This window comes from Periplaneta americana, chromosome 9, assembly GCF_040183065.1.
Source record: "Periplaneta americana isolate PAMFEO1 chromosome 9, P.americana_PAMFEO1_priV1, whole genome shotgun sequence".
NCBI lineage: Eukaryota > Metazoa > Arthropoda > Insecta > Blattodea > Blattidae > Periplaneta > Periplaneta americana.
Window position 1 is genome coordinate 170,534,090 of NC_091125.1, and position 17,404 is coordinate 170,551,493.

The 17,404-nt window shown below is 36.4% G+C and overlaps 1 protein-coding gene across 4 annotated transcripts in view; it reads left to right on the forward strand.

Moving 5' to 3' along the window:
• Positions 1–17,404, forward strand: part of atos (atossa) — a 205,385-nt gene that overhangs the window by 167,416 nt on the left and 20,565 nt on the right. For all 4 annotated transcript variants that reach the window (XM_069836364.1, XM_069836363.1, XM_069836362.1 and 1 more), the window contains 3 exons: positions 10,028–10,230; positions 15,064–15,757; positions 17,147–17,296. In XM_069836364.1, the coding sequence (XP_069692465.1) occupies positions 10,030–10,230; positions 15,064–15,757; positions 17,147–17,296 (1,045 nt within the window). In that variant the 5' untranslated portion in view covers positions 10,028–10,029. The remainder of the gene's footprint in view (positions 1–10,027; positions 10,231–15,063; positions 15,758–17,146; positions 17,297–17,404) is intronic.

Sequence of the window (17,404 nt, forward strand, 5' to 3'; positions counted from 1 at the left end):
ACTGAAAGGAACAGGTGTTCCACAGATCTCACCTTCAAGTTACGTTACATTTCATAATCGCAGTTATCATTCATTTTTGAAACAATTAAAATAAATTAAATCGTGTTAAAAAATGTAACAAAATATCAATAATAATAATAATAATAATAATAATAATAATAATAATAATACTATACTTTTTACTATACTACTGTTGCTTAGTCAACTATCCGAAGGCAGGTTTGAACCTCATTACTAGGGACCGGATTTTTATGTAATATCAAGGTGTAAAATATGTACAAATTTATGTAAGAAAAATAAGCTGAATATATACCAAAATATGTAAAATCATAAAAATATTTAGTATCAATATCTGCCAGGTATAGGATAGGTAAGACTCTCCAGTTGTGATTTCATAGAGCACCCGACTTTTTTACCGCACACTTGACACATTACTATTTTTCCATCTGTAGTGAAAGCTTCGTCCATCGCAGTTAATGATTTTATTTTTGTCGTTGGGGTTGAAGATACAGGGGCCATTTTAGTTAGTTAAAAACAGTAGATAAACTCGCACTTTATACTGTAGGTACTAAAACTAGAGAACTGAGTGAAATGAATGACACAACAGTATTGCAAGCACTGTTTCGCTGTACTGGATTAGGAGAAAATAAGAGGAGATGTGGGACACATGCATTTTAGCTGCTCCCTGTAAGAAACAAGTACAGTACCTACTAAAACCCCAAACTATAGGCATTTACAAACTGTTGTTTGAAAAGTGACATTCCTGTCTCATTCAGAAGGGTGGATTTATTTCAGCAGAGGACCATATTTTCTAATTGCTCAGAAAATACAATTTCCTTATAGGTCTACTAAATTTAAAGTAAAGAGGTCAAGAAATAATCTGAAAAGCTATTTATTTTCATCTTTCAACATCTTTCCAGTTTGTTCCTTTACTCCAGCTTCTTCTCAAAAGTCGGCTACTTTATTGCGGCTCGTGTCAGACTTGACACGGGTTTTCCCTGGAAAGATTAGGAAGAGGGTGGGTAAGGTTGCAAATTGCATGGGAACGGCTTGGGTAGGTAAAAAGGTTTTTTAAATCTGTATATTTCAAATTGTAAACTTCCCCAGCAGAAGTTTCTTTTTTCCTTTTAGAGAAGTAAAAATGAATAAAACCCTTAAATATGTAGATTTATGTAATACCAAGACGTAATATGTAATGTGGAGTAAATATGTAAAAATGTGTAGTTTCAAATTTTAATATATTAATGGCAATTACAAGATTCGCAAAGATTTGTTATTTATATACGGTTAGGTTGAAAGGAATATAATATGTAATTACATAAAAATCCGGTCCCTACTCATAAATGACACCAATAAAGCACCACTCATGAGACAACTAAGCCAGGAGATAATTGGATAAGGTGGTCAGTTTCTTTCTCCCTCCATTGCATACATCGTTGGATATTTCACTAATCAGACTTCAGATATATATAAACAATTATTGTTCTTCCTCTGACACACAATTAATTATCTTCAAGTGAGATGTACTGCCTAATAATAGATGTACTGTAAATATCAGCCGTACTATACAGTAATGCGATAAATTCAGCTTATAAAAATATATGCTTTTCACTAGAAGTCAGTTTAATTTTATTAGATAATTTAGTAGCACAAAGCCATTTTAGTTTTTTTGTAATATAAATCCCAAGTAATGACATTACAAAAAAAAATAATAAACTGTTAATTAGTAATTCAGTGTGACTGTTTTCAGATAGGTACGGAACTATGACAGTAATATGGCATGGTGTGCATATGGGGTTCTCTCAAATTATGTGCGTTTTTCTTGCAATAACATCACACCTCAAAGTTCGAACTCATTTTGGCCCTTGTTGGCATTGTATCTGGTAACCCTAGGAGGGAACCAAGAAAAAAATTGTTTCGAGCAATTCCCAATTTCTCCAGCTCTAAGTTCCGTTGTTGTTATTGTTATTGTTGAACGAAAATGTAAAGACTAGGTAAGATACTACCTGAATTAGTAAATAATTGTTACATGAACAAAAGCAGTCAGGGGAAGCTTTATTCAGATGGACGTGTGAATTGACAGAGACAGATGACCAAAATTAACTTTTTCGTTATTAGGGACATTTGAAACGTATTTACGTGAAAGCGATACAGACTTAATATTCTTCTCCCGACAACACTTTTTTTTCCCATTCTTTATACAGAGTGAACCAGAAGTAATCCCATTAATTTCAGGGGGTTATTCTTTGAGATATTTCAAACAAAAAAAGGTTTAATACAGTTTTGCTCGTTCTTACTTCCTTTTTGAGATAAAAATTGTTTTACATAAACCATTTCATAGCATGTTTCGGGAAAGTCTGATTTAAATCCCAATATGCTCAGTCAATTTAAGAGAGCTGTGGATTATGAGACACTCGGGAGGAAATTAAACGCAGAATAAATATGGGAAATGCCTGTTATTATTCGGTTGAGAAGCTCTTATCATCCAGTCTGCTGTCCAAAAATCTGAAAGTTAGAATTTATAAAACAGTTATATTACCGGTTGTTCTGTATGGTTGTGAAACTTGGACTCTCACACTGAGAGAGGAACATAGGTTAAGGGTGTTTGAGAATAAGGTGCTTAGGAAAATATTTGGGGCTAAGAGGGATGAAGTTACAGGAGAATGGAGAAAGTTACACAATGCAGAACTGCATGCATTGTATTCTTCACCTGACATACAGTAATTAGGAACATTAAATCCATACGTTTGAGATGGGCAGGGCATGTAGCACGTATGGGCGAATCCAGAAATGCATATAGAGTGTTAGTTGGGAGACCGGAGGGAAAAAGACCTTTAGGGATGCCGAGACGTAGATGGGAGGATAATATTAAAATGGATTTGAGGGAGGTGGGATATGATGATAGAGACTGGATTAATCTTGCACAGGATAGGGACCGATGGCGGGCTTATGTGAGGGCGGCAATGAACCTTCGGGTTCCTTAAAAGCCATTTGTAAGTAAGTAATGTGTATTATGATAATAAATGACTGAAAGAATTTTAGTTTTGCCCTTTAAATGTGCAGAAATTTGAACCAAACAAATGTAATATTGTAAAATTCCTTTGCAGAATGAGAAGTTACATTTGTTTGGATCAAATCTGCACATTTGAAGAACAAAACTAAAATTCATAATACATTGCTGTTTTAAATTAACTGAGCATATTGGGAATTAAATCCATGACTTTCCCAAAACACGCTATGAAATGTTTCATATAAAACAATTTTTATCTTGAAAAGGAAGCAAAAACCAGCAAAATTGTATTGAACTTTTTTTTTGTAATATCTCAAAAAATAACCCCCCGAAATTAATTATTTAAAATATACATAAAACAACTGTAACAGTATTACTTTTTTATTAAAATTTTTGTATTATGTTGACTAGATATGTTTCTGGACCATAGTTGTCCAATCATCAGTAGTCATAATGTGAATCAGCTGGTGTTCGCTAACGAGTCACATTATGATTACTGATGATACAGAAACATGTCTAGTCAACATTATATATATATATATATATATATATATATATATATATAAATTTTAATAAAAAGTGTTTAATATTGTTACAATTATTTTATGTATATTTTAATTACTGTACTGTTGTAATATGACCTTAATTTAACATAACGTTTATCGTTAATGACATTTCTTACAGTTCACTCTATATAGAGGAGGGGCCCGAAGACTAGCACCACAGTCTGAGGCTTATTGTGCTTTACTACTCCTATTCTGTGAATTATGTTAAATTTGACACCGAACAATGGCGCTCTTTATGTTACAACACACTGTACTATGGACTGACAGCACATTTATTTCTTTGTATTCGAAGTTAAAATTTATTTATTTATTATTTTGCTAATAATTGTAACATAAAATATAATATATACATAAAAACTTTAGCTCACACCTGAAAGAGTAGAACTCGTGCTCAGGGCAGATTCCTGAATTGAAATTAATAATTATTATACAATACAATTTGTCTTATGTCTACTGTGCAATTATAGTATATAAATTTAAATTTACAATTTTTTAATTTTTATAAAATCCATATATAACTTTTTTAATTTAATACTAGAACTATTAGAATTGACAAGATTAGGATATTTAAATATACATTTGTTATATATTCTTGGGCCTAAATTACTACTATGATTAAATACTGTAACAGTGTTGCATTTTGGTTCAAACAATCTTAAAGAATTCATACCTTTTGTTTCATAACTATGAGAATGCAATTCAAAATTATTTCGATTTTTATGTATGAATTTTATTAATACAATATAATAAATTTGTCTTACGTTAAGTACATTGAAGTCTAAAAACAAATTTTGAGATGGAAAATCAATAGGTTTATAAAGACATATTTTAATTATTTTATTCTGTAATAAATAAAGTGGATTAAAATTAGATTTAAATGAGCTATCCCATCCTATAATTCCATACATAATTACCGATTGAAATAAAGTTAAATATATTGTGAAATGTACTTTTAATGACTTACTTTGAAATTTCCATATTCGTTATATTTTCTGTTCAATAACATAACTAGACCGATATCACATAGTCCAGTGGTTCTCAAACTCCCGGGGGCCCTGAAGTTTCATGGGGGAATCCGAAAATAAATTTGTTAAAACCTGAAGAGAGATCTTATATATTAACCAAGTAAAAATGAGTTTGTAAAAAATACAAATCATTATTATGTACAGTTATATAGATATATTATTTATCAGTGCACAGAGACAAATTAAGTGAATGTGTTTTTTATGTTTACGGTAACAATCAAAAGCAAAAAGTCAGCAGAGTGGATATCTGACATGAAGTTTTCCTACTTTGGAATGAAGAATGAATTGGCATACTCGTACAGTAACAAAGAATTCCTGTTAAAACTGGTGTATCTTAGGCAGGAGCGTATGCGGGGGGTTACCCGGCTTGACCTCTCCCCACCTCCCCTTGAACTTTACAAAAATGACATATTTAGATTTGAGTACTTTTTTTTTCCATAATTGTTTTCCCTTCTCTAATTTTACAAAACGTGAAGATATGTTTTTGGCAATTATATTTACATTCTTTCATATAAAGTAACTAATAATAATGTGCTAAAATTTAATTATAGCGATTTCTGAAAATTTTTCTTTTGTGAGATAGACCCTTTTATCTGAACATCGTCTATATGTTTAGTTTAGGCTGTCCCGAATATGCACCATAATTATACAGAGATTTTGAAGAGCCTCATGTTCGGGCAATGTCTCGGTTAATTTTTCCAGACAAATGGAAAGTTTCCTTGTCAGAAAGCATAACATCACTAGAAAAATTTAAGTTTTCGTTGATGCAGTCTGAGATTTCAATTGCAAATTCTTGTCACTGAGGTTTATTGGTTGGCCTGATTTCTTAAACAGTTTGTACCTAATCCTTATAGAGGTAATTCTTATGTTCTGTAATTTCCGTATTGACACACAACAATCACCAGTTGCATGAGTGATGAAAATATTTGAGTTGAACTTGCCAATAAAAACGATAAAAATTTCCCTGTACCTTTGGGCTTCCTTTCAAAGATAATCAGAATCAAAGAAGTTCGAGAGGGCCATTATGTATATTATTACAATTCGTTTAATCTATCTTTTCATAAATGAAGGGTCCACGAAAAAGAACAAGCTAAGTCACTTTTTGTTTATTTTTGTTTTTTTTTCTTGTCCCATCTGCTGGATCATAAAGTGAACTCTTTTTCTAACAAATCAGAATGGCAAAAAGAATGCATTGTAACATGGTAACTTAAATTAAATGAGTTTTCAACTAACGATGTCTTATCAGTGTTAAGAAATTCTCCCCTGTAAAATTTAAGGAAAATGACTTAGCATATTCTTTTCATGGACCATTCAAATATAAAAGAACCATGAAGTAAAACAAACTTGGGATATACTAATAGGAAAATAAGGGTCAGTAGCCCCAGGCATAGAATAAGAATGGCTAAAACTTCAGTTGCATAAAGGACAATACATTTTCAAAGATTAATTATTTTTTGGAAATGAGTGCCAGGAACTGCATGTAATTATTCAACAATGCCTTCAGCTTTTAAAGTGTTCCGGAGAAATGATAAAGTGGCAAGTTAAGTAGGAATTAATAAGCAAGAAGGAATTTAAGAGGGAAGCAATCATGACCTACTTTAAAGTATATTGTCCACACCTGTGGAGTAACGGTCAGCGCGTCTGGCCGCGAAACCAGGTGGCCCGGGTTCGAATCCCGGTCGGGACAAGTTACCTGGTTGAGGTTTTTCCGGGGTTTTCCCTCAACCCAATACGAGCAAATGCTGGGTAACTTTCGGTGCTGGACCCCGGACTCATTTCACCGTCATTATCACCTTCATATCATTCAGACGCTAAATAACCAGAGATGTTAATACAGCGTCGTAAAATAACCTAATAAAATAAAAAAAATTAAAGTATATTAATGGCTGCTATACTTGAAGCAAGTAAAGCGATAGGTTTGGAAGTAAATCCCGAAAAGACAAAGTATATGATTATGTCTCGTGACCAGAATATTGTACGAAATGGAAATATAAAAATTGGAGATTTATCCTTCGAAGTGGTGGAAAAATTCGAATATCTTGGAGCAACAGTAACAAATATAAATGACACTCGGGAGGAAATTAAACGCAGAATAAATATGGGAAATGCATGTTATTATTCGGCTGAGAAACTTTTATCATCTAGTCTGCTGTCAAAAAATCTGAAAGTTAGAATTTATAAAACAGTTATATTACCGGTTGTTCTGTATGGTTGTGAAACTTGGACTCTCACTCTGAGAGAGGAACATAGGTTAAGGGTGTTTGAGAATAAGGTGCTTAGGAAAATTTTTGGGGCTAAGCGGGATGAAGTTACAGGAGAATGGAGAAAATTACACAACGCAGAACTGCACGCATTGTATTCTTCACCTGACATAATTAGAAACATTAAATCCAGACGTTTGAGATGGGCAGGGCATGTAGCACGTATGGGCGAATCCAGAAATGCATATAGAGTGTTAGTTGGGAGACCAGAGGGAAAAAGACCTTTGGGGAGGCCGAGACGTAGATGGGAAGATAATATTAAAATGGATTTGAGGGAGGTGGGATATGATGATAGAGACTGGATTAATCTTGCTCAGGATAGAGACCAATGGCGGGCTTATGTGAGGGCGGCAGTGAACCTTCGGGTTCCTTAAAAGCCATTTGTAAGTAAGTAAGTATATAGATTAAAAAGTTCCATGAAAATATTATGATAAAGTGATAGGCAATCTAGGGGATCAAAGTTTTTTTGTATGAATTATTAAAACAAGTTGTTTCCATCTTTGCTTTTTTCATTTCACATTGCATAGTTTTAAAAACAATTAGGGCAATTTAGGAAGAGTATTTATCTCTACCACTCTAAACGAATATATTACAATGAAGCTAGTTCTATTGATCATGAATTATCTGCACATACAAAAGGACTCGATGAGTTAGAAAGAGAACAGATAAAAATAATGTTATATGAAACAAAGAATTGAATACCTAAGAAGGTTTATGACATCTCATCGCCTGTGACGAGACTCCTGTGGAACAGAACAATGGATAATCCATTATCGACACATAAGGATCATGTGCCAACACTAGAACATTGTCGTATGGTCAACACAGCGCGATATGCGAACATTAATCATCGTCGATGTTTTCATGCTGAAGTCGTGTGCTTGGCTAGAACTTGAGGTTTCAATGTCTTGTCCTTCGTACAGCGCATCTGGTGCCACTTAAGTGAAGCAGTTGAGTCAGGACGAAGTGGGTAGAAAATTTATTGATAGGTCTACATAATTCTTTGTTCAAACACGTGCTCACTCACGCGATACATTTAAACAAGAAGAAAAAACACAATTTTAATAAAATGAGGAAAAATAATGTATGAAAAATTGTAATGTATTTAACAAGTTGGCTGACACTTGCGGCAAACAATTTATTTAAACTACTTGTTCTGTAATATCTTCCTTTTTCTCCTTCTCCATCCTCTCCTCCACCTCTTCTCTTATCTTTTACCACTTCCTCTTTTCATTTTCCTTGTTTTCATCCAGTTTCTTGTTTCCTTACAGTGCTTCTTTCCTCTATTTTTTATTTTTTTCGTTTATTTTATTTTCCTCAATTCCTTTAAGCTTATAATCCTTAATTTTCCTGTTCTCGATTTTCGTAATTTCTACAGTTTTCATTACTTTCCCAATTTTAATTACTTTCCCACATTCCATTATTTTCCCAAATTTCAATATCTTTCCAGATTTCATTATTTTTCCAAATTTCAGTATTTTTCCAGATTTAATTATTTTCACAGATTTCAATATTTTCCCAAATTTCAATATCTTTCCAGATTTCAATATTTTCACAGATTTCATTATTTCCCCAAATTTCAATATCTTTCCAGATTTCATTATTTTTCCAAATTTCAGTATTTTTCCAGATTTAATTATTTTCACAGATTTCAATATTTTCCCAGATTTCAATATTTTTCCAGATTTCAATATTTTCACAGATTTCATTATTTTCCCAGATTTCAATATTTTTCCAGATTTCATTATTTTCCCAGATTTCAATATTTTTCCAGATTTCAATATTTTTCCAGATTTCATTATTTTCCCAGATTTCAATATTTTCCCAAATTTCAATATCTTTCCAGATTTCATTATTTTCACAGATTTCATTATTTTTCCAGATTTCATTATTTTCACAGATTTCATTATTTTCCCAGATTTCAATATTTTTCCAGATTTCATTATTTTTCCAGATTTCATTATTTTTCCAGATTTCAATATTTTTCCAGATTTCATTATTTTCACAGATTTCATTATTTTCCCAGATTTCAATATCTTTCCAGATTTCATTATTTTCCCAGATTTCAATATTTTTCCAGATTTCATTATTTTCCCAGATTTCAATATTTTTCCAGATTTCATTATTTTCACAGATTTCATTATTTTCCCAGATTTCATTATTTTCCCAGATTTCATTATTTTCCCAGATTTCAGTATTTTTCCAGATTTCATTATTTTCCCAGATTTCATTATTTTCCCAGATTTCAATATTTTTCCAGATTTAATTATTTTCACAGATTTCAATATTTTCCCAAATTTCAATATCTTTCCAGATTTCATTATTTTCCCAAATTTCAATATTTTTCCAGATTTCATTATTTTCCCAGATTTCAATATTTTCCCAGATTTCATTATTTTCCCAGTTTTCATTACCGGTACTTCCCAATTTTAATTACTTTCCCACATTCCATTATTTGCCCAGATTTCAATATTTTTCAGTTTTCATTATTTTCACAGATTTCAATATTTTCCCAAATTTCAATATCTTTCTGGATTTCAATATCTTTCCAGATTTCATTATTTTCCCAAATTAAAATATCTTTCCAGATTTCAATATTTTCCCAAATTTCAATATTTTTCCAGATTTCAGTATTTTCCCAGATTTCAATATCTTTATAGATTTCAGTATTTTCCCAGATTTCGATATTTTTCCAGTTTTCATTATTTTCTCGTTTTCCTTATTTCCCCAATTTCTTATTTTTCCCATGTTCCTCATTTCGTCGTTTCCCTCAAATTTCCAGATTTCCTCTCCTATGTCCTCAACTTTCCCGTTTCCCTTATTTTACCATTTCCTTAAATTCTCCGTTTTCCTTGAATTCCATATTTTCCAAATCTTCTGCTTTTCCTTCTTTTTTCCTTTATTCTCTTTTTCCGTCTCTTCTTTTAACTTTTTCTCATTTTCCATTTCCTCTTTAAATATTTTCCGCCTGTACTCCATTCCTTCTTTTTCTTTTCCACCTTTCTCTCCCATATATTGTTATTGTTTCCCTCTCTTCATTCCCTCCTTCCTCAGACTACGTCACAGGACTGTACTGTGGAAGAGCTGCTTAGTCATATCTGCACTGCTGATTAAAAGGCACGTGGGAAGGACTAGCACTCTATATCTGTCATTGATGTGTTGCAGACATGCACTCTGTGATGGAAGGGGAGGATGGGGCCGACCCTCACGATGTGTTTGTGGATCTGGGGGTGCTGATTGTGGAGGGCCGCGTCCCAGGTGGAGCCTGGGCTGCGGGTAGAGGATATGGGGAAGGGCCCCACTGTGCTGGTGTTGGCATCTCTGCACTGCCTACCCGGCATGACTGCGACCCTGCAAACAACTTCCTGGTAAGTTTGGTACGAGGGTCCCCATTTGCTGGACTTCGAAACTCTGCAATGCTCAATCTCCAAACTAATGCTAATTCTCGTTTTTTGTTTGTCATAGCTCTTTTCTTCTTCTTTGTCACAGTCTTTTATTCTTCATAGTCGAGGTTATTTCTTCTTTGTCAAGTACGTCCCTCTTCTTTGTTGTGGTATATTATTCTTTTTTTGATGTGGTACATTTTTCTCTCTATTGTAGTACATTATTATTATTTGTTGTGATATATTACGTATATTATTCTTCTTTGTTGTGATATATTATTCTTCTTTGATGTAGTACATTCTTTCTCTTTGTTATAGTACATTATTTCTCTTTGTTGTGGTATATTTTTCTTCTTTGTTGAGGTATACTATTCTCCTTTGTTGTGGTACACTATTCTTCTTTCTTGTGGTACAATATTCTTCTTTGTTGTGGTATATTATTCTTTTTTGTTGTGGTACATTCTTTCTCTTTGTTACAGTACATTAATTTTCTTTGTTGTGGTATATTATTCTTATTTGTTGTGGTATATTATTCTTTTTTGTTGTGGTACATTCTTTCTCTTTGTTACAGTACATTAATTTTCTTTGTTGTGGTATATTATTCTTCTTTGTTGTGGTACATTATTCTTCTTTGTTGTAGTACATTCTTCTTTTTGTGGTACATTCTTCGCCTTTTTTGTGGTAAATTATTTCTTTGTTGTGATACATTCTTTTTTGTGGTACATTCTTCGTCTTCTTTGTGGTACATTATTTCTTTGTTGTGATACATTCTTCCTTTTTGTGGTACATTCTTCCTTCGTCTTCTTTGTGGTACATTATTTCTTTGTTGTGATACATTCTTTTTTGTGGTACATTCTTCGTCTTCTTTGTGGTACATTATTTCTTTGTTGTGATACATTTTTCTTTCTTGTGGTACATTCTTCGTCTTCTTTGTGGTACATTATTTCTTTGTTGTGGTACATTCTTCTTTCTTGTGGTACATTATTTCTTTGTTGTGATACATTCTTCGTCTTCTTTGTGGTACATTATTTCTTTGTTGTGATACATTCTTCTTTCTTGTGGTACATTCTTCGTCTTCTTTGTGGTACATTATTTCTTTGTTGTGATACATTCTTTTTTGTGGTACATTCTTCGTCTTCTTTGTGGTACATTATTTCTTTGTTGTGATACATTCTTCTTTCTTGTGGTACATTCTTCGTCTTCTTTGTGGTACATTATTTCTTTGTTGTGATACATTCTTCTTTCTTGTGGTACATTCTTCGTCTTCTTTGTGGTACATTATTTCTTTGTTGTGATACATTCTTCTTTCTTGTGGTACATTCTTCGTCTTCTTTGTGATACATTATTTCTTTGTTGTGATACCGGTACATTCTTCCTCTTTGTGGTACATTCTTCGTCTTCTTTGTGGTACATTATTTCTTTGTTGTGATACATTTTTCGTCTTCTTTGTTGTGATACATTCTTCGTATTCTTTGTGGTACATTATTTCTTTGTTGTGATACATTCTTCTTTTTTGTGGTACATTCTTCGTCTTCTTTGTGGTACATTATATCTTTGTTGTGATACATTCTTCTTCTTTGTTGTTATACAGAGCAACCATTCCAAAGTTTGCAGTAATTATAATACAGTGAGTCCCGGCAAATGTTCCCGGTGGTTCTGTTGGCAGACTAGTGGCAGGTCTCCCTCCACTACCACCATTGCTTGCATCTGCGAACTCACTGCACATTGCCAGATTAAAGCTTACCTACTGTGTTATATTAGTAACATTCGGTACTCACTCTCCACACAGTAGCTGCTGGAAGTGCTGCCCAGCTTGTGTGATACTTAATTCACATCATTCACAGAACCTGTTTCATTAAACTCATTCACCGAATTTAGTAATGTTTTCCTATACGGAACTGGGCGACCAGGAAATTTACGTCTAAAGTTTTCCCTTGTTCTACCACACCATTTTTTTTTCCATATGCACGTTTTCAAATGTGTACATGTTCACTCTCTGAAAACCATTGTAAAACAACACAACGTATTGAACTGCTTTTACTCTTAGCTGAGTCACTGCGTGCGTTTATGGCTGCCTGTCAAGGACAAAATACACACTGACACAGCTAATTTTGGGGCAAGGGATTATGCAGCTTCCACGTGATGTTCTCTGTATAGTCACAAAATGAAAGCTGCTTCTTATGAACTGATTCTCTTTTCTCCCTCTGTCTATGGTGTTGAAGTAGCGTCACCTCTTTGTATCTTAATTTTTCAAGGCGTATTATATTTTCTGGAATCACACTTTTTAACAATTCCAATGCAGGCAATGGCTCGTGCAATGAAATGGACGGAGTTGCGAAGAATATGAAATGCAGTATACCTGGTAACTTAACAATACATGTTGACTGGCTTGAACAGTTTCAGCAAACTCATTTGCAACACTGATTAATTTTAAGTCAAGTCATTTTCACATATATTTATTTTAGTGGTGAATTGTTAGAAGTTTTTTATTAGATTCATTATATGTTTTGACTATTCAGAAAGAATTTTATTGTACTTTTTGTGTTGCTGTTGATGAAAGTAAAAAGACAGTTTACAATCTTGAAATGTAGGCTTTCATGGCCGGCGTTGATAGGATGCATATTTTCCGGGCTAGAGGGCTGTGGTCTGTCGGTGTTACAACCAAACGTTTCGTCCACTGCTCCGGTGGACATCTTCAGTGGCGTGGTACACGTGTGCGGAGAGATCTGCTGTGTGTATCAGGAACTGGCATTGAGACTGGCAGCACGTCGATATTTAAGGTGTGGGGCTGTTGTTGCTTGTCGTTGTTGCCGCAGTCCGCACTAGTGGCTTCAGTGTTCTGATTGTTTGTCATAGTGTCTAATTGTCGGAGAAAGGGTTTGATGTGTGTGTGCTTCTGAGGGCCGGATACCAAGCTTTGTTGACCTTGAGTCCTTCCTCCTTACGGTTAAAGTTGTTTTTGTGTCAACAACTATTGTCAACAGTATTGGTTCCCCGACCTACGCATTGGCAAAATATCTCACCAACCTCTTGAATCCATACATAGGAAAAACGAACTCCCACATCAAGGATTCCAACCACTTCATCGAGAGACTCAAGACGCTGGTTGTCGAACCACAGGACATTCTAGTGAGTTTTGATGTGATATCACTGTTCACTAGAGTACCGGTCAGCGATACCGTAGAACGACTAGGCAACATCTTTTCTGAAGACATCGTGGCTCTCTTCCGACATGTTTTGACTACCACATATTTCCAATGGTCACAGATGTTCTACGAACAGACAGACGGAGTGGCCATGGGGAGTCCTCTCAGTCCTGCAGTGGCTAATTTCTACATGGAATCCTTTGAGGAGGCGACCTTGGAGTCTGCGGCACTTAAGCCTGCCTGTTGGTTCAGATATCTGAACAGCCACCACACACAGATTCAGTTCACCATGGAGACAGAGAAGGATGGTCAATTACCCTTCCTTGATGTTATGGTCTACAGGAAGGAGAATGGTTCTTTCGGTCACAAAGTCTACAGGAAACCCACCCACACTGACAGATATCTTCACGACGACTCAAACCACCACCCCAGACAGAAGCGGGCTATGATGAAAACTCTCTTCGACCAGGCCAATCGGGTCTCCAATCCACAGCATCTAAAACAAGAAATTGGCCACCTCATGTCTACACTGGAGGCCAATGGCTACTCCACAGCAAAAATTAAAAGAGCCTTAAAACCAAGACGGCAAACACCAACTGATCCGAGACAAGGCCAAACCAAGAGAGGCACGGTTTTTCTTCCATACTACAGACAAGTTACAGACCGGATCAGCAAGATACTACAACAACACAACGTGGAGACAATTTTCACTCCTACTAGGCAGACTCGTAACTGCTTACGGTCTGTCAAGGACAAACGTGACCAACTTTCATCAGCTGGAGTATACAGAATCCCGCGTTCCTGCGGGTCAGTGTACATAGGTACAACACAGCGTAACTTCAGGACCCGAATCACCGAGCATAGAAGGAACTGCCATCTAGGTTACGTGGACAAGTCAGCTGTAGCCGAGCATGCTTATAATGATGGAAATCACAACATCAGGTTCCAGGACACCGACATCCTAAGCAGTACGCCACACTTCTATGCCAGGTTACATCGGGAAGCTATTGAGATTCATAAACACAAAAACAACTTTAACCGTAAGGAGGAAGGACTCAAGGTCAACAAAGCTTGGTATCCGGCCCTCAGAAGCACACACATCAAACCCTTTCTCCGACAATTAGACACTATGACAAACAATCAGAACACCGAAGCCACTAGTGCGGACTGCGGCAACAACGACAAGCAACAACAGCCCCACACCTTAAATATCGACGTGCTGCCAGTCTCAATGCCAGTTCCTGATACACACAGCAGATCTCTCCGCACACGTGTACCACGCCACTGAAGATGTCCACCGGAGTAGTGGACGAAACGTTTGGTTGTAACACCGACAGACCACGGCCCTCTAGCCCGGAAAATACGCATCCTACAGATTACAATGTTTAAAAAGCTGGATCTTTCTTCTTCAGGTTAAAAAACAATGACAGGCTAAAGGAAGTTCTCTCCTGTTCATTGGGAATGGTAGAAATGTCTAAATTCACGTCACTAATCGAAGACAAATAGATTCAACCATTGAAATATTGTGAACGTTCAGTTCGTACTTTCTGCAATAGAAAAATTCCAATGCAAAGGTCTTCTGAGTAACCCAAGAGAGCTCTCCTCTCATTTATAACTGTTTTGATTAATTTTTTAATTAGTGTACCTATATGCTGTTGAATTGTGTGTGCAGTGCAAGCGGGCGGAGAACTTCCGCAAGCACATGCAGCTGTTGTGGCAGAACAACATCCCGCTGTGCATCGAGGTGCTTCTGTGTGCCGACTGTGCTTGCGGCCAGCAGAAGGCGCAGTCCCCGGAGGTGGCCAACCTGCCGTCGACTTCAGACATACTGCTGGAGCAGTGGATGGTGACGATGGCGTCGCGCCGCTGTGGGGAGGCGCCTCTCATCTCGGTGCGCAGCTTATTCCAGGCTGTGCGCTCCCAGCTGCATTTCTCACAGCTGTCCGCTTGGTGGAGCCGCAGTGGGGGCGCCAGCCCATCGCATGTCAGCTACCGTGTGACCGTTCCGGGTGAGGCATTCGCGTCGCAGTTCCAGCGCCAGCCTGTGCAGCACAGCTTCCCAGTCGCCGGCATCTCTCGTGGCGCGGCTGTCAAGGTGAGCGTGCGCTCGCTGCCCCGCATGGCTGCGGTGCCCTCCATCCGCTGTCCCCTGCACCACCACGATGCGGGGGCAGTAGAGGGCGCAGCCTGCTGGCAGCCGTCGGCCGACCCCCTGCTGGGGGACAGTCTGCTGGACCCGCCGCAGAGCCTAGACCTGTTCGCTCGTCGGTACCAGAGCCCCTCGAGGTGCGGCAGTCCCAGCCTCGAGGCCCCTGAGCACCTCATGTTTGGACGAGGCGCAGCTGCTGCACCTGCCCGGCCTCAAGGTATGCCCGGCACAGAATTGTGGAAGAAATCTTGACGACCATGGTAACACTCAGAAGCCAAACTGCCTAACTCCATTTTTTTAATACTTTTAATTTTTTTCTTCTGTTGATTGGAACCTCGCAGACATATTTCTTTTCAGTAGCCAAGATGATTAACTCCATTCATTATTATACGAGTTTTCTTTTGCAATGCAGTTAGGTGGTTTGGCTTTTGAGTGGCACATTTTACAGCCAGGCAAATGATACCAGTATATGGTAGGACTACTACTGTGGAAAATATTGGCTAAAATAGAAATTCACCTCGCGAATATTAACTTTATTATCGACAACAATTGTTCAGTAATTGCTAACTCTGGTTTTCTTTCTGTGAATTAAAACAGATGCCTCTCATTTACGACAATAATAATTTTGGTTAGTGGCTTCTGGAATAAAGTATTCTATTTTATTGTATTGAAATTATTTACATTCCATGGCATTTGTACATCGCTTCACAGCTAAAATATGGAACATGTAAAAAAAAATCTGAATAGTACTATAAGGTCTTAATTATACTCACCGTCTAGTTGAAATATATACAGAAGTTTTACAATATAGTCTACCAGTACAACACAAAGGTTTAGTATCAATATTTAATATAACAGAGAAATATTCATGAAGCATTGCTGAATCTCATAAATTCATCTACAGAATAGAAGGCGTGAGAAATTAGGTACTTCTTTAATTTGGTCCTAAATAATCTTATGTTTTGAGTTTCATTTTTTATATCAATAGGGAGGCTATTGAAACTTTTTACTGCCATATAACGCACTCCTTTTTGATAGCACGATAGACTTGCCTATGGAGTATGAAAGTCATTTTTTGACAGATATACTATGAACTGTTGAATTAGTTACAAAGTTTTCACGATTACATACAAAGTTTTCACGATTACATACGAGGAAGTTTATTAATGAAAAAAATATACTGACAAGCCATGGGCATTATTTGTAGTTTTTTAAAATTGTCCTACAAAATTTCCTAGATTTGGCACCTACTACTATTCTAATTACTCTTTTTTGTAGTAGGAATATACTGTTGCTATCTGCAGAATTTCCCCGGAATATTATTCCAAAACTCATTACCGAGTGGAAGTATGCAGTACTCTTAACTCCTAAATTTTTATGGGCATGAGGGCAAATGGGAGAACCCCGAGAAAACCCTCGCGCCCACTTTGTCCACCACAAATTCCTTCGTGACTTAGGCGGGAATCGAACCCGGGCCACCACAATGGAAGGCAGAGAGGCTAACCACTCCGCCATATTCGAGATTTTAGTGTAGTTATGCATAACAGAAAGAAACAAATTCTGTCTTCATTAATACTGATGTAACTAAGAGTGGTGTATTTTTCAGTTGGTACTGCCCGTCCTCTGATGGGACGCTGGCGCGACAATAGTCCACCAAGCCCACCACTCAGCTCACAAAACCACCGGCGACTGGGGCGGCAAGGCCTGGCACGTCGGAGGGATACCAGTGCGACATGGCAGAAGCCGTCTCTGCCAGGTCAGTACCATTAAAGGTTTTTAACAATTTCTCAAGATTCATTGTTCAGTTACTAGATATAGGATCTTGATACAACAAATATTAATGTTTCAGTTTTCCTTGTTATAT